This window comes from Anolis sagrei, chromosome 11 (assembly GCF_037176765.1).
Source record: "Anolis sagrei isolate rAnoSag1 chromosome 11, rAnoSag1.mat, whole genome shotgun sequence".
Lineage (NCBI taxonomy): Eukaryota > Metazoa > Chordata > Lepidosauria > Squamata > Dactyloidae > Anolis > Anolis sagrei.
Genome location: NC_090031.1, coordinates 34752473 through 34779022, shown reverse-complemented (window position 1 = coordinate 34779022; position 26550 = coordinate 34752473). Strand labels below are relative to the sequence as shown.

Below are 26550 nucleotides of genomic sequence, written 5' to 3'. Positions count from 1 at the left end.
TTATTATGATTATTGCTATGACATTGTCATTATTTTACTGTACTATTATTTTATTACATTTATTATTTTACTCTATTTATTATTGATTATTATTTTACTCTATTATTATGATTATTGCTATGACATTGTCATTATTTTACTGTACTATTATTTTATTACATTTATTATTTTACTCTATTATTATATTTATTATTTTACTCTAGAATTACATTTATTATTTTACTCCATTATTATTATTATTATTATTATTATTATTATTATTATTATTATTACAGGCTGGGCTACATGCTCTGCTTTGCCTTAAGACGGCATAATTTCCAGTGTTGTGGGATTTGCAAGAAGAAAGCAGAATTGTGCCCCCTTTAAAAAGGGAAAGCATAATTAATATTCTAAATATTCCAGAAATACATAGAAATAATTGTCTATGTTTTGACCTTCTGCTTATATATTTTTTGCAGCCTGTCTATATTATTCTATGTCTGCTCTTCCCTGGAAATGCATCCTCCCTTTTTCCAGCCATTTAAAAATAACAATATATATAGATATGTCTCTTACCTATTTATTTATGTATCTATCCACCCATCCGTATAATAATAATAATAATAATAATAATAATAATAATAATAATAGTCTTTCCTACTCACTTGGGGGCCAAATCCTCCTCTCCCGTCCCAAATGCTTACCCTTCTGGTCTGCAAACGCCTGGAAGACCATCCCAATGGCAAGAGACCCTTATATATATCATTACATTATTATCTCTTATCTCGCTCCCGGGCTTCGTTTGCATCCTATCTCTCCGGCCACCTTGTCTGGACCTCGCCCCAATTTGGGCCTCTTTCCAACTCAGATAATTCTCATTTCCAAACGAAAGAAGCGGGTGCAAATTCTCCATTTGGGGAGCCTTGCAGCCAATCAATCATCATCATAATAATTATTACTATTGTAATAATAATAATAATAATAATAATAATAATAATAATAATGTTAATAGTAGTTTTATTGCCAGCCTTTCCTTGTGGCAATTATTATTATTATTATTATTATTATTATTATTATTATTATTATTGTAATAATAGTAATGTTAATAGTTTTATTATTAATATTACTATTATTATTAATTATTATTATTAATTTCTTTGTGGCAATTATTATTATTATTATTGTAATAATAGTAATGTTAATAATAGTTTTATTATTAACATTACTATTATTATTTATGATTATTATTAATTTCCTTGTGGCAATTATTATTATTATTATAGTAATGTTAATAATTGTTTTACTATTAACATTACTACTATTATTATTATTATTAATTTCCTTTTGGCAATTATTATTATTATTGTAATAGTAATGTTAATAATAGTTTTATTACCAGCCTTTCCTTGTGGCAATTATTATTACTATTATTGTAATAATAGTAATGTTAATAATAGTTTCATTATTAACATTACTATTATTATTTATGATTATTATTAATTTCCTTGTGGCAATTATTATTATTATTATTATAGTAATGTTAATAATTGTTTTACTATTAACATTACTACTACTACTATTATTATTATTAATTTCCTTTTGGCAATTATTATTATTATTGTAATAGTAATGTTAATAATAGTTTTATTACCAGCCTTTCCTTGTGGCAATTAGTATTACTATTATTGTAATAATAGTAATGTTAATAATAGTTTTATTATTAGCATTACTATTTTTTATTATTATTATTAATTTCCTTTTTGCAATTATTAGTATTATTATTATTGTAATAATAGTAATGTTAATAATAGTTTTATTAGCATTACTATTTCTTATTATTATTATTAATTTCCTTTTTGCAATTATTAGTATTATTATTATTGTAATAATAGTAATGTTAATAATAGTTTTATTACCAGCCTTTCCTTGTGGCCATTATTATTATTATTATTACTATTGTAATAATAGTAATATTAATAATAAAACTATTATTAACATTACTATTATTATTATTATTAATTCCCTTTTGCAATTATTATTATTATTATTATTGTAATAATAGTAATGTTAATAATAGTTTAATTAATAACATTACTATTATTATTATTAATTCCCTTTTGCAATTATTATTATTATTATTATTATTATTATTATTATTATTATTATTATTATTATAGTAATGTTAATAATAGTTTAATTACCAGCCTTTCCTTCTGGCTCAGGGGTCAAAATGATCCCAAAACTAGTAACTCCATTTTTTGAGGATATTAAGATAGAGACCCTCCTCTCTCTCTTTTTATATATATGTAATTGATGGGGACCCTAGAGGTCAACTAGTCTACCCTTTCCTTTGATTGACATGTCATTTTTTGATGTCAGGAGCTTTGCTTCTGGTGTGAGAGAACTGGTCGTCTGCAAGGACGTTGCCCAGATGTTTTGATATTTGTAGGAGGCTTCCTTCATGTCCCTGCATGGGGAGCTGGAGCTGACAGAGGGAGCTCATCCGTGCTCTCCCCGGATTCGAACCTCCGACCTGTCAGTCTTTACTCCTGCCGCCACTGCGCCACCGGGAGCTCCTGATATGTCATAGTCGAAGCATCCATACCACAGAATTAATGCAGTTTGACAACACTTTGAAAGCAGTGCAATGGGAGTTGTAGTTTCATAAGGTCTTGCGCCTTCTGTGCCCAAAACGGTTTAGAATAGCTTTGGGTTTTAAGGCCGTGCAAAGGAATGTGTAGTTCTCGGGCCTGGCGGGACTGATAGGGGCCCCCAAGTATTGACGTTCCTGATAAGGGATGAGGCCCACCTTCTTCTTATCGGGGGCCCAACCCAAGCAGGCCACGCTCTGGCTTCCCAGATGGGATACAAACCCATATAATAATTATAACATAATATCATAATAATGGAAAAGCTGGCACAATATGAGGATTTAAAGATCGAACTGCAAAGACCCTGGCACGGTGGTCCCAGTGGTGATCGGCACACTGGGTGCAGTGCCTCAAGACCTTGGCCTGCACTTAAACACAATCAGCGCTGACAAAATTGCCACCAGTCAGTCTTCTCCGGAGACATCCAAAATGCGACAGTTTGGTCACTTTGGTTTCTAGGGTGAGCTTGGGATTCATAGTTTCAGAATAAGAATGAAGGAACCCAAGCTATGGTCTGGTCACCTTGGCTTTTTAGGGAGAGCTTGGGATGTATAGTTTCAGGGTAAGATGCAGTGATAGAGCACAAGCCTTGGTTGGGTCACCTTGGCTTCCCAGGGAGAACTTGGGATATATAGTTTCAGGATAAGATGCAATGAAGGAGCCCAAGTCTCAGTTCGGTCACCTTGGCTTCCCAGAGACAGTTTGAGATATATAGTTTCAGGATGAGATGAAATTAATGAGCCCAAGTCTCGGTTTGGTCACTTTGGCTTCCTAGGGAGAGCTTGGGATATATAGTTTCAATGTAAGATGCAATGAAGGAGCCCAAGCCTCGGTTTGGTTACCTTGGCTTCCCAGGGAGAGCTTGGGATATATAGTTTCAGTGTAAGATGCAATGGAGCCCAAGCCTCTGTTCAATCACCTTGGCTTCCCAGGAAGAGCTTGGGATGTATAGTTTCAGCATAAGACACAATGTAGGAGCCCAAGATTTGGTTCCAATCACCTTGGCTTCCCAGGTAGAGCTTGAGATATATAGTTTCAGGGTAAGACACAATGAAGGAGCCCAAGCTAAGGTTCGGTCACCTTGGTTTCCCAGGGAGAGCTTGGGATATATAGTTTCAGCATGACGCAATGAAGGAGCCCAAGCCTTGGTTTGGTCACATTGGTTTCTCAGAGCTTGGGATGTATAGTTTCAGCATAAGATGCGACAAAGGAGCCCAAGCTAAGGTTCGGTTGCCTTGGCTTCCCAGGGAGAGCTTGGGATATATAGTTTCAGGATAAGACACAATGAAGGAGCCCAAGCCTTGGTTTGATCCCCTTGGCTTCCCAGGGACACAATGAAGGAGCCGAAGACTTGGTTCCAATCACCTTGGCTTCCTAGGGAGAGCTTGGGATAGATAGCTTCAGTACAAGAGGCAGTGAAGGAGGCCAAGCCTCGGTTCAGTTACCTTGGCTTCCCAGGGAGAGCTTGGGATATATAGTTTCAGCATAAGACACAATGAAGGAGCCGAAGACTTGGTTCCAATCACCTTGGCTTCCTAGGGAGAGCTTGGGATAGATAGCTTCAGTACAAGAGGCAGTGAAGGAGGCCAAGCCTCGGTTCAGTTACCTTGGCTTCCCAGGGAGAGCTTGGGATATATAGTTTCAGCATAAGACACAATGAAGGAGCCGAAGACTTGGTTCCAATCACCTTGGCTTCCTAGGGAGAGCTTGGGATAGATAGCTTCAGTACAAGAGGCAGTGAAGGAGGCCAAGCCTCGGTTCAGTTACCTTGGCTTCCCAGGGAGAGCTTGGGATATATAGTTTCAGCATAAGACACAATGAAGGAGCCGAAGACTTGGTTCCAATCACCTTGGCTTCCTAGGGAGAGCTTGGGATAGATAGCTTCAGTACAAGAGGCAGTGAAGGAGGCCAAGCCTCGGTTCAGTTACCTTGGCTTCCCAGGGAGAGCTTGGGATATATAGTTTCAGCATAAGACACAATGAAGGAGCCGAAGACTTGGTTCCAATCACCTTGGCTTCCTAGGGAGAGCTTGGGATAGATAGCTTCAGTACAAGAGGCAGTGAAGGAGGCCAAGCCTCGGTTCAGTTACCTTGGCTTCCCAGGGAGAGCTTGGGATATATAGTTTCAGCATAAGACACAATGAAGGAGCCGAAGACTTGGTTCCAATCACCTTGGCTTCCTAGGGAGAGCCTGGGATATATAGCTTCAGTACAAGAGGCAGTGAAGGAGGCCAAGCCTCGGTTCAGTTACCTTGGCTTCCCAGGGAGAGCTTGGGATATATAGTTTCAGCATAAGACACAATGAAGGAGCCGAAGACTTGGTTCCAATCACCTTGGCTTCCTAGGGAGAGCCTGGGATATATAGCTTCAGTACAAGAGGCAGTGAAGGAGGCCAAGCCTCGGTTCAGTTACCTTGGCTTCCCAGGGAGAGCTTGGGATATATAGTTTCAGCATAAGACACAATGAAGGAGCCGAAGACTTGGTTCCAATCACCTTGGCTTCCTAGGGAGAGCCTGGGATATATAGCTTCAGTACAAGAGGCAGTGAAGGAGGCCAAGCCTTGGTTTCTCAGAGCTTGGGATATATAGTTTCAGCATAAGACACAATGAAGGAGCCGAAGACTTGGTTCCAATCACCTTGGCTTCCTAGGGAGAGCCTGGGATATATAGCTTCAGTACAAGAGGCAGTGAAGGAGGCCAAGCCTCGGTTCAGTTACCTTGGCTTCCCAGGGACAGCTTGGGATACATAGTTTCAGGATAAGATGCAGTGAAGAAGGCCAAGCTACGGTCCGATCACCTTGGCTTCCCAGGGAGAGCTTGGGATATATAGTTTCAGGATGAGACTCAATGAAGAAGCCCAAGTCTCAGTTCGGTCACCTTGGCTTCCCGGGGACAGCTTGGGATATATAGTTTCCAGGTAAGAAGCAGTGAAGGAGCCCAAGTCTCGGTTCATTCAGCTTGGCTTCCCAGGGAGAACCTGGGATGTATAGTTTCAGAATAAGATGCAGTGAAGGAGCCCAAGCATTGGTTCAGTCACCTTTGTTTCCCAAGGAGACCTTGGGATGCATAGTTTCAGCATAAGACACAATTAAGGAGGCCATTCCTTAGTTCGGTCACCTTGGCTTCCCAGGGAGAGCTTGGGATATATAGTTTCAGGATAAGACACAATGAAAGAGCCCAAGCCTTGGTTTGATCACCTTGTTTTCTCAGGGAGAACTTGGGATGTATAGTTTCAGTATAAGATGCAATAAAGGAGCCCAAGCTAAGGTTTGGTCACCTTTGCTTCCCAGGGAGAGTTTGGGATATATAGTTTCAGGATAAAACACAATCTTTGTGAGTTATACTAATTGTATTGTTTATTTGCTTATTGTTTGTTGTTTTTACTGGTGTCTTGTTGGGCTTGGCCTCATGTAAGCTTGCTCAAAGACCCTTGGGGAGATGGTGGTGGAGTATTATTATTATTATTATTATTATTATTATTATTATTAATGAAGGAGCCCAAGCTAAGGTTTGGTCACCTTGGCTTCCCAGGGAGAGCTTGGGATATATAGTTTCAGGATAAGACACAATGAAGGAGCCGAAGACTTGGTTCCAATCACCTTGGCTTCCTAGGGAGAGCTTGGGATAGATAGCTTCAGTACAAGAGGCAGTGAAGGAGGCCAAGCCTCGGTTCAGTTACCTTGGCTTCCCAGGGAGAGCTTGGGATATATAGTTTCAGCATAAGACACAATGAAGGAGCCGAAGACTTGGTTCCAATCACCTTGGCTTCCTAGGGAGAGCTTGGGATAGATAGCTTCAGTACAAGAGGCAGTGAAGGAGGCCAAGCCTCGGTTCAGTTACCTTGGCTTCCCAGGGAGAGCTTGGGATATATAGTTTCAGCATAAGACACAATGAAGGAGCCGAAGACTTGGTTCCAATCACCTTGGCTTCCTAGGGAGAGCTTGGGATAGATAGCTTCAGTACAAGAGGCAGTGAAGGAGGCCAAGCCTTGGTTCAGTTACCTTGGCTTCCCAGGGAGAGCTTGGGATATATAGTTTCAGCATAAGACACAATGAAGGAGCCGAAGACTTGGTTCCAATCACCTTGGCTTCCTAGGGAGAGCTTGGGATAGATAGCTTCAGTACAAGAGGCAGTGAAGGAGGCCAAGCCTCGGTTCAGTTACCTTGGCTTCCCAGGGAGAGCTTGGGATATATAGTTTCAGCATAAGACACAATGAAGGAGCCGAAGACTTGGTTCCAATCACCTTGGCTTCCTAGGGAGAGCTTGGGATAGATAGCTTCAGTACAAGAGGCAGTGAAGGAGGCCAAGCCTCGGTTCAGTTACCTTGGCTTCCCAGGGAGAGCTTGGGATATATAGTTTCAGCATAAGACACAATGAAGGAGCCGAAGACTTGGTTCCAATCACCTTGGCTTCCTAGGGAGAGCCTGGGATATATAGCTTCAGTACAAGAGGCAGTGAAGGAGGCCAAGCCTCGGTTCAGTTACCTTGGCTTCCCAGGGAGAGCTTGGGATATATAGTTTCAGCATAAGACACAATGAAGGAGCCGAAGACTTGGTTCCAATCACCTTGGCTTCCTAGGGAGAGCCTGGGATATATAGCTTCAGTACAAGAGGCAGTGAAGGAGGCCAAGCCTCGGTTCAGTTACCTTGGCTTCCCAGGGAGAGCTTGGGATATATAGTTTCAGCATAAGACACAATGAAGGAGCCGAAGACTTGGTTCCAATCACCTTGGCTTCCTAGGGAGAGCCTGGGATATATAGCTTCAGTACAAGAGGCAGTGAAGGAGGCCAAGCCTCGGTTCAGTTACCTTGGCTTCCCAGGGAGAGCTTGGGATATATAGTTTCAGCATAAGACACAATGAAGGAGCCGAAGACTTGGTTCCAATCACCTTGGCTTCCTAGGGAGAGCTTGGGATAGATAGCTTCAGTACAAGAGGCAGTGAAGGAGGCCAAGCCTCGGTTCAGTTACCTTGGCTTCCCAGGGAGAGCTTGGGATATATAGTTTCAGCATAAGACACAATGAAGGAGCCGAAGACTTGGTTCCAATCACCTTGGCTTCCTAGGGAGAGCTTGGGATAGATAGCTTCAGTACAAGAGGCAGTGAAGGAGGCCAAGCCTCGGTTCAGTTACCTTGGCTTCCCAGGGAGAGCTTGGGATATATAGTTTCAGCATAAGACACAATGAAGGAGCCGAAGACTTGGTTCCAATCACCTTGGCTTCCTAGGGAGAGCCTGGGATATATAGCTTCAGTACAAGAGGCAGTGAAGGAGGCCAAGCCTCGGTTCAGTTACCTTGGCTTCCCAGGGAGAGCTTGGGATATATAGTTTCAGCATAAGACACAATGAAGGAGCCGAAGACTTGGTTCCAATCACCTTGGCTTCCTAGGGAGAGCTTGGGATAGATAGCTTCAGTACAAGAGGCAGTGAAGGAGGCCAAGCCTCGGTTCAGTTACCTTGGCTTCCCAGGGAGAGCTTGGGATATATAGTTTCAGCATAAGACACAATGAAGGAGCCGAAGACTTGGTTCCAATCACCTTGGCTTCCTAGGGAGAGCCTGGGATATATAGCTTCAGTACAAGAGGCAGTGAAGGAGGCCAAGCCTCGGTTCAGTTACCTTGGCTTCCCAGGGAGAGCTTGGGATATATAGTTTCAGCATAAGACACAATGAAGGAGCCGAAGACTTGGTTCCAATCACCTTGGCTTCCTAGGGAGAGCCTGGGATATATAGCTTCAGTACAAGAGGCAGTGAAGGAGGCCAAGCCTCGGTTCAGTTACCTTGGCTTCCCAGGGAGAGCTTGGGATATATAGTTTCAGCATAAGACACAATGAAGGAGCCGAAGACTTGGTTCCAATCACCTTGGCTTCCTAGGGAGAGCCTGGGATATATAGCTTCAGTACAAGAGGCAGTGAAGGAGGCCAAGCCTCGGTTCAGTTACCTTGGCTTCCCAGGGAGAGCTTGGGATATATAGTTTCAGCATAAGACACAATGAAGGAGCCGAAGACTTGGTTCCAATCACCTTGGCTTCCTAGGGAGAGCTTGGGATAGATAGCTTCAGTACAAGAGGCAGTGAAGGAGGCCAAGCCTCGGTTCAGTTACCTTGGCTTCCCAGGGAGAGCTTGGGATATATAGTTTCAGCATAAGACACAATGAAGGAGCCGAAGACTTGGTTCCAATCACCTTGGCTTCCTAGGGAGAGCTTGGGATAGATAGCTTCAGTACAAGAGGCAGTGAAGGAGGCCAAGCCTCGGTTCAGTTACCTTGGCTTCCCAGGGAGAGCTTGGGATATATAGTTTCAGCATAAGACACAATGAAGGAGCCGAAGACTTGGTTCCAATCACCTTGGCTTCCTAGGGAGAGCTTGGGATAGATAGCTTCAGTACAAGAGGCAGTGAAGGAGGCCAAGCCTCGGTTCAGTTACCTTGGCTTCCCAGGGAGAGCTTGGGATATATAGTTTCAGCATAAGACACAATGAAGGAGCCGAAGACTTGGTTCCAATCACCTTGGCTTCCTAGGGAGAGCCTGGGATATATAGCTTCAGTACAAGAGGCAGTGAAGGAGGCCAAGCCTCGGTTCAGTTACCTTGGCTTCCCAGGGAGAGCTTGGGATATATAGTTTCAGCATAAGACACAATGAAGGAGCCGAAGACTTGGTTCCAATCACCTTGGCTTCCTAGGGAGAGCTTGGGATAGATAGCTTCAGTACAAGAGGCAGTGAAGGAGGCCAAGCCTCGGTTCAGTTACCTTGGCTTCCCAGGGAGAGCTTGGGATATATAGTTTCAGCATAAGACACAATGAAGGAGCCGAAGACTTGGTTCCAATCACCTTGGCTTCCTAGGGAGAGCTTGGGATAGATAGCTTCAGTACAAGAGGCAGTGAAGGAGGCCAAGCCTCGGTTCAGTTACCTTGGCTTCCCAGGGAGAGCTTGGGATATATAGTTTCAGCATAAGACACAATGAAGGAGCCGAAGACTTGGTTCCAATCACCTTGGCTTCCTAGGGAGAGCCTGGGATATATAGCTTCAGTACAAGAGGCAGTGAAGGAGGCCAAGCCTCGGTTCAGTTACCTTGGCTTCCCAGGGAGAGCTTGGGATATATAGTTTCAGCATAAGACACAATGAAGGAGCCGAAGACTTGGTTCCAATCACCTTGGCTTCCTAGGGAGAGCCTGGGATATATAGCTTCAGTACAAGAGGCAGTGAAGGAGGCCAAGCCTCGGTTCAGTTACCTTGGCTTCCCAGGGAGAGCTTGGGATATATAGTTTCAGCATAAGACACAATGAAGGAGCCGAAGACTTGGTTCCAATCACCTTGGCTTCCTAGGGAGAGCCTGGGATATATAGCTTCAGTACAAGAGGCAGTGAAGGAGGCCAAGCCTCGGTTCAGTTACCTTGGCTTCCCAGGGAGAGCTTGGGATATATAGTTTCAGCATAAGACACAATGAAGGAGCCGAAGACTTGGTTCCAATCACCTTGGCTTCCTAGGGAGAGCTTGGGATAGATAGCTTCAGTACAAGAGGCAGTGAAGGAGGCCAAGCCTCGGTTCAGTTACCTTGGCTTCCCAGGGAGAGCTTGGGATATATAGTTTCAGCATAAGACACAATGAAGGAGCCGAAGACTTGGTTCCAATCACCTTGGCTTCCTAGGGAGAGCTTGGGATAGATAGCTTCAGTACAAGAGGCAGTGAAGGAGGCCAAGCCTCGGTTCAGTTACCTTGGCTTCCCAGGGAGAGCTTGGGATATATAGTTTCAGCATAAGACACAATGAAGGAGCCGAAGACTTGGTTCCAATCACCTTGGCTTCCTAGGGAGAGCTTGGGATAGATAGCTTCAGTACAAGAGGCAGTGAAGGAGGCCAAGCCTCGGTTCAGTTACCTTGGCTTCCCAGGGAGAGCTTGGGATATATAGTTTCAGCATAAGACACAATGAAGGAGCCGAAGACTTGGTTCCAATCACCTTGGCTTCCTAGGGAGAGCCTGGGATAGATAGCTTCAGTACAAGAGGCAGTGAAGGAGGCCAAGCCTCGGTTCAGTTACCTTGGCTTCCCAGGGAGAGCTTGGGATATATAGTTTCAGCATAAGACACAATGAAGGAGCCGAAGACTTGGTTCCAATCACCTTGGCTTCCTAGGGAGAGCCTGGGATATATAGCTTCAGTACAAGAGGCAGTGAAGGAGGCCAAGCCTCGGTTCAGTTACCTTGGCTTCCCAGGGAGAGCTTGGGATATATAGTTTCAGCATAAGACACAATGAAGGAGCCGAAGACTTGGTTCCAATCACCTTGGCTTCCTAGGGAGAGCCTGGGATATATAGCTTCAGTACAAGAGGCAGTGAAGGAGGCCAAGCCTCGGTTCAGTTACCTTGGCTTCCCAGGGAGAGCTTGGGATATATAGTTTCAGCATAAGACACAATGAAGGAGCCGAAGACTTGGTTCCAATCACCTTGGCTTCCTAGGGAGAGCTTGGGATAGATAGCTTCAGTACAAGAGGCAGTGAAGGAGGCCAAGCCTCGGTTCAGTTACCTTGGCTTCCCAGGGAGAGCTTGGGATATATAGTTTCAGCATAAGACACAATGAAGGAGCCGAAGACTTGGTTCCAATCACCTTGGCTTCCTAGGGAGAGCTTGGGATAGATAGCTTCAGTACAAGAGGCAGTGAAGGAGGCCAAGCCTCGGTTCAGTTACCTTGGCTTCCCAGGGAGAGCTTGGGATATATAGTTTCAGCATAAGACACAATGAAGGAGCCGAAGACTTGGTTCCAATCACCTTGGCTTCCTAGGGAGAGCCTGGGATATATAGCTTCAGTACAAGAGGCAGTGAAGGAGGCCAAGCCTCGGTTCAGTTACCTTGGCTTCCCAGGGAGAGCTTGGGATATATAGTTTCAGCATAAGACACAATGAAGGAGCCGAAGACTTGGTTCCAATCACCTTGGCTTCCTAGGGAGAGCCTGGGATATATAGCTTCAGTACAAGAGGCAGTGAAGGAGGCCAAGCCTCGGTTCAGTTACCTTGGCTTCCCAGGGAGAGCTTGGGATATATAGTTTCAGCATAAGACACAATGAAGGAGCCGAAGACTTGGTTCCAATCACCTTGGCTTCCTAGGGAGAGCTTGGGATAGATAGCTTCAGTACAAGAGGCAGTGAAGGAGGCCAAGCCTCGGTTCAGTTACCTTGGCTTCCCAGGGAGAGCTTGGGATATATAGTTTCAGCATAAGACACAATGAAGGAGCCGAAGACTTGGTTCCAATCACCTTGGCTTCCTAGGGAGAGCTTGGGATAGATAGCTTCAGTACAAGAGGCAGTGAAGGAGGCCAAGCCTCGGTTCAGTTACCTTGGCTTCCCAGGGAGAGCTTGGGATATATAGTTTCAGCATAAGACACAATGAAGGAGCCGAAGACTTGGTTCCAATCACCTTGGCTTCCTAGGGAGAGCTTGGGATAGATAGCTTCAGTACAAGAGGCAGTGAAGGAGGCCAAGCCTCGGTTCAGTTACCTTGGCTTCCCAGGGAGAGCTTGGGATATATAGTTTCAGCATAAGACACAATGAAGGAGCCGAAGACTTGGTTCCAATCACCTTGGCTTCCTAGGGAGAGCCTGGGATATATAGCTTCAGTACAAGAGGCAGTGAAGGAGGCCAAGCCTCGGTTCAGTTACCTTGGCTTCCCAGGGAGAGCTTGGGATATATAGTTTCAGCATAAGACACAATGAAGGAGCCGAAGACTTGGTTCCAATCACCTTGGCTTCCTAGGGAGAGCCTGGGATATATAGCTTCAGTACAAGAGGCAGTGAAGGAGGCCAAGCCTCGGTTCAGTTACCTTGGCTTCCCAGGGAGAGCTTGGGATATATAGTTTCAGCATAAGACACAATGAAGGAGCCGAAGACTTGGTTCCAATCACCTTGGCTTCCTAGGGAGAGCTTGGGATAGATAGCTTCAGTACAAGAGGCAGTGAAGGAGGCCAAGCCTCGGTTCAGTTACCTTGGCTTCCCAGGGAGAGCTTGGGATATATAGTTTCAGCATAAGACACAATGAAGGAGCCGAAGACTTGGTTCCAATCACCTTGGCTTCCTAGGGAGAGCTTGGGATAGATAGCTTCAGTACAAGAGGCAGTGAAGGAGGCCAAGCCTCGGTTCAGTTACCTTGGCTTCCCAGGGAGAGCTTGGGATATATAGTTTCAGCATAAGACACAATGAAGGAGCCGAAGACTTGGTTCCAATCACCTTGGCTTCCTAGGGAGAGCTTGGGATAGATAGCTTCAGTACAAGAGGCAGTGAAGGAGGCCAAGCCTCGGTTCAGTTACCTTGGCTTCCCAGGGAGAGCTTGGGATATATAGTTTCAGCATAAGACACAATGAAGGAGCCGAAGACTTGGTTCCAATCACCTTGGCTTCCTAGGGAGAGCCTGGGATATATAGCTTCAGTACAAGAGGCAGTGAAGGAGGCCAAGCCTCGGTTCAGTTACCTTGGCTTCCCAGGGAGAGCTTGGGATATATAGTTTCAGGATAAGACACAATGAAGGAGCCCAAGCCTTGGTTTGATCACCTTGGTTTCTCAGGGAGAACTTGGGATGTATAGTTTCAGTATAAGATGCAATAAAGGAGCCCAAGCTAAGGTTTGGTCACTGCTTCCCAGGGAGAGCTTGGGATATATAGTTTCAGGATGAGACTCAATGAAGAAGCCCAAGTCTCAGTTCGGTCACCTTGGCTTCCCGGGGACAGCTTGGGATATATAGTTTCCAGGTAAGAAGCAGTGAAGGAGCCCAAGCTACGGTTTGATCACCTTGGCTTCCCAGGGAGAGCTTGGGATATATAGTTTCAGGATGAGACTCAATGAAGGAGCCCAAGTCTCGGTTCAGTCACCTTGGTTTCCTAGGGAGAACTTGGGATATATAGTTTCAGAATGAGACTCAATGAAGGAGCCCAAGTCTCGGTTCAGTCACCTTGGTTTCCTAGGGAGAACTTGGGATATATAGTTTCAGAATGAGACTCAATGAAGGAGCCCAAGTCTCGGTTCAGTCACCTTGGTTTCCTAGGGAGAACTTGGGATATATAGTTTCAGAATGAGACTCAATGAAGGAGCCCAAGTCTCGGTTCGGTCACCTTGGCTTCCCAGGGAGAGCTTGGGATATATAGTTTCAGGATAAGACACAATGAAAGAGCCCAAGTCTTGGTTTGATCACCTTGGTTTCTCAGGGAGAACTTAGGATGTATAGTTTCAGTATAAGATGCAATAAAGGAGCCCAAGCTAAGGTTTGGTCACCTTTGCTTCCCAGGGAGAGTTTGGGATATATAGTTTCAGGATAAAACACAATCTTTGTGTGTTATTGTCTGTATGTAAGTTATATTAATTGTGTTGTTTATTTGCTTATGGCTTGTTGTTTTTACTGGTGTGTTGTTGGGCTTGGCCTCATGTAAGCTTGCTCAGAGTCCCTTGGGGAGATGGTGGCGGGGTATAAACAAAGTATTATTATTATTATTATTATTATTATTATTATTGAAGGAGCCCAAGCTAAGGTTTGGTCACCTTGGCTTCCCAGGGAGAGCTTGGGATATATAGTTTCAAGATAAGATGCAGTGAAGGAACCCAAGGTACGGTTTGATCACCTTGGCTTCCCAGGGAGATCTTGGGATGTATAGTTTCAGGATATAAACACAATGAAGGAGCCCAAGCTAAGGTTTGGTCACCTTGGCTTCCCAGGGACAGCTTGGGATATATAGTATTTGGTAGGCTCTGGAGTCCAATGGGGGAACTGGCATGGGCCGAGTGTTATGAAGTCCCTCAGAGGGATATAACGTAGGCGTGACCACCCAACCCTGACCCTAGCTTGGGATATCTAGTATTCGGCGGGCTCTGGAGTCCAATGGGGGAATTGGCATGGGCCGAGTGTTATGAAGTCCCTCAGAGGGATATAACGTAGGCGTGACCACCCAACCCTGACCCTAGCTTGGGATATATAGTATTTGGTGGGCTCTGGAGTTCAATAGGGGAATTGGCATGGGCTGAGTGTGTATGAAGTCCCTCGGAGGGATATAACATAGGCGTGATGACCCAACCCTACGATCTTGATCCCGGTGACACCCAAAAGGGAGAGAAGGGGGTGCGGCTCTCCAGAGAGATAAGGAACCGAAAAAGGAGGCCGCCCCCACCCCCCTTATCTCCGGCGTCCAGGCGTAGAGACGCTTCTGGAGTAAACACCAGGCCTGGATCCTGCAAAATGAGCCAATCTCATGGAGCAGGGTCAACGTTTACCTCTTTTGGGGGGCTAGGAACCCAATGAGCCATTCATTCACACACCCCCAAAGATGGGGGATGCTCAGCAAGATCACACCCCCCCCCCAAAGATAGAAGAAGTTCAGCAAGATCACACCCCAAAGATAGGAGACGCTTGGCAAGATTGCCCCCCAAAGATAGGGGACACTCGGCAAGATTGCCCCCCAAAGATAGGGGACGCTTGGCAAGATTGCCCCCCAAAGATAGGGGACGCTCGGCAAGACCACCCCCCAAAGATAGGAGACGTTCGGCAAGATCACAACACGTTTTATTGTACATGATGAGGATGATGATAATAATAATAATGATGTCACACTGGGGTAAACAGGGAGGGGTCTCCCGGGGACCCCCATGCGCCGGCCATGCAGATACGTCTTGGCATCGGAGGGAGGGGGGCAAAGGGGAGCAGCGGGGAGAGTGCGTAGAAAAGAGGGCAGGGTGAAATTGGGGGTTCGGGGGGGGGGGGTCCCAGTTCAATATTCGGGGTGGGGGGCTCCCCATTCTGTCGTGAGGATCCGTCCCTGCCCCTAAACAACCTGAGAGGCTTCCAAAAAGGGTTGCAAGGGCACCCTTCGTCCTTTGGGTTTGGGGTTTTTTAAAAAAGGGGGGGATTGGCACCGATTCCTTTGGACAGCCCCCCAAAACGGTTTCAGAGCAAATTAGGCAGTCGAGGGGTGACGAACTCCCAAAAAGTGTCCACACAGAGGGAGAAGGGACCCCGGCATGCAGCATTTGGAAAACATAATGCAAATAATGTGTGGTTATGACTCTCTTTGGACAGCCCCCCAAATTGGTTTCAAAGCAAATTATGCAATCAAGGGGCGACGAACTCCCCAAAAACATCCACATGGAGGGAGAAGGGAAACCAGCATGCAGTATTTGGAAAACAAAATGCAAATATTGTGTTGTTATGATTCTCTCTCAGCCACAAAATGATGAAAAAACGAGGGGTCGGCACCCCCACACCCACACCCCCCCAAGTCATGGATTCAACGCAACGTAGGGCAACGATTGCACGCTTCTCAAGGACAGAAAAAGGACGTATTTCGGGGAGGAAAAAGAGTAAAATAGAAGGACATGCGGCGTCGTAAAGGAAGAGGAAAGCGTTATCCTTGGCACGCAACAGGCAGGGGCACCCCGAGTCCTGGACGTTTCTATAGAGACACCCCCCCCCCAAAATGGAGTCGGCAATGGGATTTGTATCCGAGCAAGCGGAGAGAGAGGAACCCCAAAAAATAGAGTCCCACGGGCGGTTTTTCACGGTCCGAACGGCGGATATGGCTCAAAATGCACCGTGGCAAAAAAATAAAATAATAAAAAACTAACTCCCCCCCCCCAAAAGAAGCACAAGAAGAGCCCCCCCCCCCAAAAAATAGGGAACTATTTTGTGTGTGTATATAACAGAGGTCATTCAAGGCACAGACTTTGTTTGCGAGCGCGCGGACGAGAGATACAGAGAAGGGGCTTGGCGAGCGCAGCGGCGGCGACAGAGCGGGAGTGGACCACCCCCCGGAAAGAGGAGGAACCCCCCTCGGAAATGTTAAGGACGTTCTGATCCTCGGAGGGATATAAGGCACCCGAATGTAGGCCCGACCACCCCACCCCGGCCCGATGGTCTTGATCCCGGTGTCGGCCAAAAGGGAGGGAAAGGGGTGCTGGTCTTCACTGACCGGTCTCCTCTCTCTCAGGCTTGGCCGCCGGTGGCCTTCTGGATGAGCGGGATCTGCAAGGAGACACAAAGGCACCTCTGGAGAAACAAGATCGTAACAAAGCAGACTGGCACAACCTGGGGATCACAACCAGGCACAGTGAAGGCATCGGTATAATATCACAAAGGACGACCACCTCACCCGCCTCATAGGAAACCTGCTACAAAACAGGAGCTTTTTTGTTGAGTTCTAGGGCCAGAGAAGCAGATGGCGGAAACAGAAGGACGGCCTGCCTCAGGGGAGCGTGCTTGCTCCATCCATGTTCAACATCTACACAAATGACCAGCTACTGCCAGAAGGGACAGAGAGCTTCATCTATGCTGATGATCGTGCCATCACCACTCAAGGAAATCAGCTACAGAACAGGAGCTTTTTTGTTGAGTTTCAGGGCCAGAGAAGCAGAGGGCGGGAACAGAAGAACGGCCTGCCTCAGGGGAGCGTGCTTGCTCCATCCATGTTCAACATCTACACAAATGACCAGCCACTGCCAGAAGGGACAGAGAGTTTCATCTATGCTGATGATCGTGCCATCACCACTCAAGGAAATCAGCTACAGAACAGGAGCTTTTTTGTTGAGTTTCAGGGCCAGAGAAGCAGAGGGCGGGAACAGAAGAACGGCCTGCCTCAGGGGAGCGTGCTTGCTCCATCCATGTTCAACATCTACACAAATGACCAGCCACTGCCAGAAGGGACAGAGAGTTTCATCTATGCTGATGATCGTGCCATCACCACTCAAGGAAATCAGCTACAGAACAGGAGCTTTTTTGTTGAGTTTCAGGGCCAGAGAAGCAGATGGCGGAAACAGAAGAACGGCCTGCCTCAGGGGAGCGTGCTTGCTCCATCCATGTTCAACATCTACACAAATGACCAGCCACTGCCAGAAGGGACAGAGAGATTCATCTATGCTGATGATCGTGCCATCACCACTCAAGGAAATCAGCTACAGAACAGGAGCTTTTTTGTTGAGTTCCAGGGCAGGAGAAGCAGATGGCGGAAACAGAAGAACGGCCTGCCTCAGGGGAGCATGCTTGCTCCATCCATGTTCAACATCTACACAAATGACCAGCCACAGCCAGAAGGGACAGAGAGTTTCATCTATGCTGATGATCGTGCCATCACCACTCAAGGAAATCAGCTACAGAACAGGAGCTCTTTTGCTGAGTTCCAGGGCCAGAGAAGCAGATGGCGGAAACAGAAGAACGGCCTGCCTCAGAGGAGCGTGCTTGCTCCATCCACGTTCAACATCTACACACATGACCAGCCACTGCCAGAAGGGACAGAGAGCTTCATCTATGCTGATGATCGTGCCATCACCACTCAAGGAAATCAGCTACAAAACAGGAGCTTCTTTATTGAGTTCCAGGGCCAGAGAAGCAGATGGCGGAAACAGAAGAACGGCCTGCCTCAGGGGAGCGTGCTTGCTCCATCCATGTTCAACATCTACACACATGACCAGCCACTGCCAGAAGGGACAGAGAGCTTCATCTATGCTGATGATCGTGCCATCACCACTCAAGGAAATCAGCTACAGAACAGGAGCTTTTTTGCTGAGTTCCAGGGCCAGAAAAGCAGATGGCGGAAACAGAGGAACGGCCTGCCTCAGGGGAGCGTGCTTGCCCCATCCATGTTCAACATCTACACAGATGACCAGCCACTGCCAGAAGGGACAGAGAGCTTCATCTATGCTGATGATCGTGCCATCACCACTCAAGCAGGGAGCTTTGAAAGGGTTGAACAGAAGCTCTCCGAAGCTCTAGGCGCTCTTACTGCCTATTACAGGGAAAACCAGCTAATCCCTAATCCATCTAAAACACAGACATGTGCCTTTCATCTCAAGAACAGACAAGCATCCCGAGCTCTGAGGATTATTACCTGGGAAGGAATCCCTCTGGAGCATTGCAGCACACCCAAATACCTGGGAGTCACTCTGGACCGTGCCCTGACCTACAAGAAGCACTGCCTGAACATCAAGCAAAAAGTGGGTGCTAGAAACAATATCATACGAAAGCTGACTGGCACAACCTGGGGATCACAACCAGACACAGGGAAGACATCTGCCCTTGCGCTGTGCTACTCTGCTGCTGAGTACGCATGCCCAGTGTGGAACACATCTCAGCACACTAAAACAGTGGATGTGGCTCTGAATGAGACATGCCACATTATCACGGGGTGTCTGCGCCCTACACCACTGGAGAAATGACACTGCTTAGCCGGTATTGCACCACCTGACATCCGCCGGGAAGGAGCAGCCAATAGTGAAAGGACCAAGGCAGAGACATCTCCAGCTCATCCCTTGTTTGGGTATCAGCCAGCACGTCAACGACTTAAATCAAGAAATAGTTTTCTAAGCTCTACAGAGACACTCGCTGGAACACCTCAGCAAGCGAGAGTCCAAAAGTGGCAGGCTCAAACCCAGAACCTCAACCAATGGCTGATACAAAATGAGAGACTCCCCCCTGGGCACACAGAAGACTGGGCGACTTGGAAGGCACTTTGGCACCACGAGATGCAGAGCCAACCTCAAGTAATGGGTCCAGGAAAGAGAGGAGGAAAGACAAAAAGGAAGGAAGGAAGAGGGAAGACAGGATGGAGGGAAGGAGGGAAGGGAAGAAGGAGGGAAGGGAAGAAGGAAGGAGGGAAGAAAAGGAGGAAGGGAATGGAGGGAGGGAGGAAAGAGAGGAGGAAAGATAAAAGGGAAGGGAGGGAGGGAGGAGGGAGGAAAGGGAAGAAAGGAAGGACAAAGGGGTGCAAAGAAGAAGGGAGGGAAGAAGGAAAGAGAGGAAGGAAGGAAGGAAGGGATGATGAGAGAGAGAAGGGCCTGAGAAAAAAGTCCAAGGGGCCACATTTGGGCCCCAACCCTGGGTTTGCCGTATAGCCTTCTCTATAGCCTTCTCCATGAACCTAATATCGATGAGGCTAGATGGCCATCTGTTGGGATGGCTTTATTTACTTATTTAATTCACTTGTGTACCACTTTTCTCCCCACAGTGGGGGGACTCAAAGCGGTTTCCATCATAATTATGGCAAAATGTAATGCCTTGCTTACAGAAACCTAACGGTAGTAACATACAATTATCAATTCAATCATAAAACACAACATGGTTTCACATTAAAACATAATGATGGCGTCCTCCTGCCTGGCAGAAGGAGGTTGGGCTGGAAGTCCCTTTCAATTCTAGGATGAGATGGATTTTGAACCAGAGGCTAGATGTCTGTCTGTCGGGAAGGCTTTGACTGTGTGTTTCCTGCCTGGCAGAAGAGGGTTGGACTGGATGGCCTTTGGGGTCTCTCCCAGCTCTATTGTGCTGGGATTCCCTTCCTCCCCACCCAGTTCTCTCCCTAAAGAAGGGTCTCTGGCCTAGGACTGGACGTTCCTTCCCTCTGTCCTGCTCACCTTGGAGAGGTCCACCCCAGTGAGGGCGTGCACCGAGACAGGCACCTCCGCCAGGAGCCGGTTCAAGTCGGAGGTCAGTTTGTGGTTCTCCCCGCTCAGGATGACAATCTCATCCACTTTGGAGAGAGGGGCAGAGACCTTGGCCGCAATCTGAGGAAAGAGAGAGAAGATGGTCACTCGGCTGGAAGGGTTGGCCGGACCCTCGCTCCCCGAACGGTGGCCGGACCCCTCACCTGGGGCAGGGCATCCAGCACCATGGCGATCTTGGCCGCCTCCCCGTACTGCTGGTAGGCCTCGGCCTTCAGCTTCATCTTCTCGGCCTCCGCTTTCCCAATGGCCTCAATGACCAGGGCCTCGGCCTCCCCAATCTTGCGGATCTTCTCCCCCTCGGCCCGAGCAATCAGCACTTGCTTCACCCTTCGGAGACAGAGGAAGAGTGGGGCGTGAGAGTTAGGGTCCCCAGAATGGGGGTTCTCACTCCCAAGCAGGCTGGGGGCTTCTCCCTAAGAGGACGGCACTGGAAAGGCTTTCAAAGAGCATGCAAAGAGCTCCAGAAAGAACAACAACAACTATATATACACATATACATAATAATACAGAAGAATAAAATATAAATGTAATAATATAAATAATGCAAATGTAGTTATATCTATCTATATACACACACACACACATTATATATATATATACATATATATACACACACACACACAAACACACAATACAATACTACTAATGGTAATATGATGTTGTGATTGTATGTTTTGTGTTACATGTAATAGTACTGATAATGTTGCAATATGGGGGTGCGGTACAATGTGGTAGTGTATAGTACTGATGTTGTACTATGCCAATAATATAATATATTGTATGTATATATACCTTGTAAGCTGCTCTGAGCCCTCTTCAGGGTGAGAAGGGCGGCATAGAAATGTCGTAAATACATAATAAATTAATTAATAATAATACAAATATTGCACAATGTAATACAATGTAATGTAATACAATGTAATTACAATGTAATATATAATTTGACATTAAATCTAATCTGGTCTGACTCTGGTACTCTGGTGTTCATCTCCATTTCCAAGCCGAAGAGCCGGCGTTGTCCTTAGACACCTCCTAGGTCAGTGATGGGCAACCTTTTGAGCTTGGTGTGTCAAAATTTGCCAAAAACCTGAGCATAACTTGGGTGGGGTGTCAACTTCGAGAAAAAAAAACCCACATAATTTTGTAACATTTATAGTTTAAATAAGAAAAATGTATATTATATTCCATGCTGAGTTATGAACAATGCTCAAACATGAAGATACTTCTCTGTATACAGCTGCATGTGGCTGCGTGTCATCAAAAATAGCCATGTGTGTCAGTGCTGACACGCATGTCATAGGTTCACCATCACGGTCCTAGGTCATGGGGCCACTGGCATGACTGCATGGAGCGCCGTTGCCTTCCCACTGAAGCGGTACCTATTGATCTACTCACATTTGCATGTTTTTGAACTGCTAGTTTGTCAAAAGCTGGGGCTAACAACGGGAGCTCAACCCATCCCATGGATTTGAACCGCTGACCTTCCAGTCAACAAGTTCTGCAGCTAGGTTGTTTAACCCACTGTGCCACCACAGCCCCTGTATGTGTGTGTGTAGGTATATATATATATGTGTGCGTGTATATATAAACACACACACAAATACAAAATTTAACATATAATATAAATAAAACCATATAAATAATAATATAAATACAGTAATATAATCACTGTTGTTATTATTATTACTGTTTTATAATAATAATATAAACACAGTAATATAATTATTAATATAAATATAAATAATAATATAAATACAGTAATATAATTATTAATATAATTATTATAAATATAAATGATAATATAAATAATAATATAAATACAGTAATATAATTATAAATATAAATATAAATAATAATATAAATAATAATATAATTATTAATATAAATAGAGTAATATAATTATTAATATAAATATAAATAATAATATAAATAATAATACAGTAATATTAATAATATAAATAATAATAATATAAATACAGTAATATAATTATTATTGTTGCTGTTGCTATTGTTATTATTGTTGTATAATCCGCCTCTCCTTGCAGGTTTGCTAGGAGGGTTTTCCCATCCAGCCTCACTTAAAACATTTCCCATAGCAGCTGGCTTTCTATGGCGTATTTTCAATGACGAGACTCAATAGACTCCGTTCCAGTGCTTGGTCCAGGTCAGTCTGTGCCGATGCCAGCAATAAAGGGCCTTCCGGACTCACCGGTTTGTTATGGCCAGGTCTTTATGGGAAAAGGTCAGAGGAGGGTTAGAACAGTTTGTCAGGGGGAGAGGAGGCTGCCTCCGAGTCCTCTGGAGGTTTTTAAGCAGAGGCTGGATGGCCATCTGTCAGGAAGGCTTTGATTGTGCCTTCCTGAATGGGGTTGGACTGGATGGCCCTAGGTGAGAACCCCTTCCTCCCACTCCGGCCCTCTTTCCCTCACTTTTCTCCTTCCGCGATCTGCTGCATGCGGTGGGCCTCGGCTTCGGCGGGCAGCTTGACGGTGGCCATGAGCTCCTTGTCGGTGCGGATGATCTCCTTCTCCTCCACGTCAATCTGCTTCCGGCGCTGGACCACCTCGATCTCGATCTCCTCCTGGCGGATCTTCTGCTGCTCTTTGGCTCCCTGCAGCTCATAGGCCAGCTGGGCCTCTGCCGTCTGCCAGGGTCACACAACGGGGGTCACACAACGATCTTCACCCTATTTCCTATCTTAACATACGCCCCCCCCTCATCTATGCGGCTGGAAATGCCTCCATTTTGCTCCTCCCTTGTAAACAAACACAGAACATTGTGTACAGAAATATTCCTTTTTTTGGGACTCTGGTTTCCAGATCTCCTCCCTAAAAATAAAGTTTAACAGGCCCAGAAAACATCAACCACTACTGCTATCATCATCATCATCATCATTAAATATATGTTTTAATAAAATTATTTATTTAATATATAATTTAATATATAATACATTTTATTTAATATATAATAAATTTATTTAATATATAATGATTTAATTATAAATTTAATACTATTTAATATATTAATGAGTATTTATTGAATTATGTTTTATTACAGTGTTATGATTTTATTGATGTATATTGTAATTGTATTTTTGGTGGCACTGAATTTTGCCTTGTAAACCGCCTCAAGTCGCCGGGGCGGCATACAAATATAGTAAATAAATAAAAAATATTATTTAATATATAATATAATATATTTTATTATACATACACACACATATTTATACACACACACACACACACCTATATAAATAAAAATGTAATGTTCGTTTGTGGGATTAATATAACTCAAAAACCACTGGACAAATGGACACCAAGGTTGGACACAATACATGTATCAAGCCAACGAGTGACCATCACTCATAAAAACACTGAAAAACACAGCAGAAGAGATGTAAAAAGCCCCCCCCCCCAAAAAAACCCCATTACAACGCATGCACAAAACCACTTATATACACATATACACAAATATATATATACACACACATAAGACATATACACAGACTGGGCCACAGCAACGCGTGGCAGGGGACGGCTAGTGTGTGTGTGTGTGTGTATATATATATATGTGCGATGGGCCTCCACTTCGGCTGGCAACTTAAAATGCTTTTTAAGCAAATTTTAATGTGAATATAAGTGATTTTAATGTTTGTACATATTTATGGTATTATGTCCTGGCATTGAATGTTTGCCGTATATAAGTTATGCTCCGCCCTGAGTCCCCTGCAGGGTAAGAAGGGTGAATATAAAATAAACTTCACTTGCATACATACACACACACACACACACACACAAACACAAACAAACACAAACAAACACACACACTATATATAAATATATTATTATTAATAATAATATTAATTGTATGTAAAATAATTTTTGGGTTGTTGTAGGTTTTTCCGGGCTATATGGCCATGTTCTGGAGGCAATTGCCTCCAGAACATGGCCATATAGCCCGGAAAAACCTACAACAACCCAGTGATTCCGGCCATGAAAGCCTTCGACAAAATAATTTTTGTCGTGTCAGGAGCGACTTGAAAAACTGCAAGTCGCTTCTGGTGTGAGAGGATTGGCCGTCTGCAAGGACGTTGCACAGGGGACGCCCGGATGAATTGATTTTTTTATCACCCTTGTGGGAGGCTTCTCTCATGTCCCTGCATGAGGAGCTGGAGCTGATAGAGGGAGCTCATCCACCTCTCCCTATCGGTCTTCAGTCCTGCTGGCCCAGGGGTTTAACCCACTGCGCCACCGGTGTATGTAATAATGGTAGTATTTAAAATAATTGCATTTAATAATAATAAACTTATGTAATAATTTTATTTAATAATAATCATTATTATCTAATAAGAAATTCGTCTTTGTCACCCACTTCTCCTTAATATAAAATACGTACAACAAAATATATCTATCAGTACACACCACTATAAAATACATACAAAACAATAATAATAATAATAATAATAATAATATATTATTATTATTATTATTATTATTATATATTATTATATTGTATCACACAGTCCTAGACGCTTGGGAAGTGGTTGACTTGTAATTTTGTGATATAAAATCCAGCATATATATTATTTATTATTTATTATTATTTACTTTATTTGTATACCGCTGTTCTCAGCCCTTAGGCGACTCACAGCGGTTAACAACAAGAACAGCAGAAATTCCATGCTACCACAACACAGTATAAAAAACAGTTGACATCATAACATATTATAGAAAAGTATACAATTAACAACAATATACAATTAATACCAATAGCCATTCGCTAGCATCTCATCACTAAAAATATATTGTGTTTGCTGTGACATACTGTGTTTTTGTGTCAGTAAAATAAATATTAATATACTGTGTTTTTGCTCTAAAAAGAGACTCAAAGTGGCTCGCAGTAAAACCAATAAAATCCAATTTAACAGTTTTTTTTTTAAAAAAAATGCTTATATAATGATGATAAGTATATCCAAGTCCAGCCCTATCAAATACCTGCAGCCAAACCTCAAACAATTTCTCTCCTCTGCCCTTGCTCCAAACAAGAGCACCTTACCTTCACGTTGATCTCTTGGCTGAAGGCGGCCTTCTGCATTTCAAAGGCGCGCTTCGAGTTGGCCACTTTGGTGTCGGCCATGAACTTGATGTCCAGCATTTCCTTCTTGCACTCGGCCTCCTGCGGAGAAACACCGGCATTAAAGAGGGAAGGAAAGGCCTCCGAGGAAAGGACGCAGCTCTGCTTGGCGCAACGCGGGCCTCTCGCCAGGCAGCCTACGTACCCGGATGCCGGCATCCCGCTCCGCCTCGGCCACCCCGATATCCGCGTCCCGCTGGACGATCGCCGTCTGGGTCTTCCCCAGCGAACTCAGGTAGCTGACTTTGTCATAGACGTCCTGCAAGGGAGGAAGGGGAGCCGCGTCACCCCACATTCGTCTTCCTTCTTCTCCTTCTCCAAAAATATGTGAAGGACCAGAGTTTAGGAATGAGAGTATTGTTCGATAATCTGTCACTCTGAAGGGTGCAAACCAAGAGCTCTCTCCATACCTTGATGGTGAAGCTGAGGATCTCAATGCCCATCCGCCCCACGTCTGGAGCCGCCACCTCCCGCACCAGTTTGGCAAACTGGTCCCGGTCCTGGTAGATCTGCTCCACCGTCAAGGTCCCTTGAAGAGAAAGAAAGGGACATTATGGCCGCCTAAGATTAATTAAAATTTTAATTATTACATTTATTTATTTATTTATTTGCTTCATTTCTATACCGCGTTTCTCAACCTTATTAGGCGACTCAATGCGGTTTACACAATGTAAATTATCACAACACTAACAGTTAAAACACATCATACACAATAACAAAATACACAATTATTATCAATTCATAATGCCTCGATAACAAAACATTTGGCCCAGGCATAGGTTTTTAAACGTCGATTTGTTACTGTTAATGTCTATTGCTTATTTTTTGTTATGAGTTTTATATTATTGCTTGTATTATTGTTGTTATTGTTTGCATTATTGATGTATTTATTACTTATTTATTTATTTATTTACTTTATTTGCATGCCGCTGTTCTCAGCCCTTAGGCGACTCAGAGCGGTTAACAACAGAACAGCAAAAATTCGATACTACAATGACACGGTATAAAAACAGTTAACATCATAACACCTTATACAATAATATACAATTAACAACAATAGCCATTCACTAGCGTCTCATCACTAAAACATGATCCAGATTCGTCATCCATTGTTCCATTCCTATGTTCATTACACTCATTGCACTGACTATTCAAACGCCTGCTCAAACAACCAGGTCTTCACTTTTTTGCGGAATACCATTAATGATGGAGCTAGTCTAATATCCATGGGAAGGGCGTTCCACAGCCGAGGGGCCACCACCATGTATTGTGGGCTCAGCTTCATGTAAGCCGCACCAAGTCCCTTGGGGAGATGGTAGCAGGGTATAAATAAAGTATTATTATTAT

The 26550-nt window shown here is 44.7% G+C and overlaps 1 protein-coding gene across 3 annotated transcripts in view; it reads right to left on the bottom strand.

Annotated features, from left to right (window-relative positions):
• Positions 1–2260: 2260 nt before the first annotated feature.
• Positions 2261–26550, bottom strand: part of FLOT2 (flotillin 2) — a 58717-nt gene continuing 34427 nt past the window's right edge. For 2 of the 3 annotated variants that reach the window (XM_060756672.2, XM_060756671.2), the window contains exons 5-11: positions 25614–25732; positions 25349–25462; positions 25126–25245; positions 22500–22714; positions 20214–20397; positions 19981–20130; positions 15128–16600 (exon numbers count right to left, since the gene is read on the bottom strand). In XM_060756672.2, coding sequence (XP_060612655.2) covers positions 16562–16600; positions 19981–20130; positions 20214–20397; positions 22500–22714; positions 25126–25245; positions 25349–25462; positions 25614–25732 — 941 coding nt within the window. In that variant the 3' untranslated portion in view covers positions 15128–16561. Of the gene's footprint in view, positions 2273–15127; positions 16601–19980; positions 20131–20213; positions 20398–22499; positions 22715–25125; positions 25246–25348; positions 25463–25613; positions 25733–26550 lie in introns of those variants that run through there. The other variant, XM_067472200.1, reaches the window with a different exon arrangement.